The following is a 271-nucleotide window of genomic DNA, read 5'->3' as shown; positions in this document are numbered from 1 at the left end:
CCAGGTGAGGAAGCGGGGCTCGGCCATCAGGTGCGCCGCCTCGTCGGCCGGCGCGGGCAGGTGAGCCTTCAGGTAGGCGAAGACGGGGTGGGTGTCCTGCCCGTTCACCTGGCACTTCTGGAAGAGGGTGAAGTTGGGCTCGAAGCCCCCCCCCGGCCGCACGTGCTTCAGGCTGTTGAGGATCTCCTCGTTGGTCCCGTTCTCCTGCGGCGGGGAAGGAGAAAGCCGGGGCCGTTGCTGCATGTTTTTCCACACCCTCCCTCCTCGCACC

At 67.5% G+C, this 271-nt stretch overlaps 1 protein-coding gene across 1 annotated transcript; it reads right to left on the bottom strand.

Annotated features, from left to right (window-relative positions):
• Positions 1-3: 3 nt before the first annotated feature.
• LOC103925531 (glutathione peroxidase 1-like) lies at positions 4-204 on the bottom strand (the record flags this gene model as incomplete). Its single annotated transcript, XM_009334296.1, has 1 exon — positions 4-204. A coding segment is annotated over one exon (201 nt), but the record flags the coding sequence as incomplete, so codon positions are not given.
• Between the last annotated feature and the right edge of the window lie 67 nt (positions 205-271).

This window comes from Pygoscelis adeliae, unplaced genomic scaffold (assembly GCF_000699105.1).
Source record: "Pygoscelis adeliae isolate BGI_AS28 unplaced genomic scaffold, ASM69910v1 C9974941, whole genome shotgun sequence".
Taxonomy (NCBI): Eukaryota; Metazoa; Chordata; class Aves; order Sphenisciformes; family Spheniscidae; genus Pygoscelis; species Pygoscelis adeliae.
The sequence above is the reverse complement of the archived record's forward strand: the minus strand, read 5'-3'. Positions and strand labels throughout refer to the sequence as shown.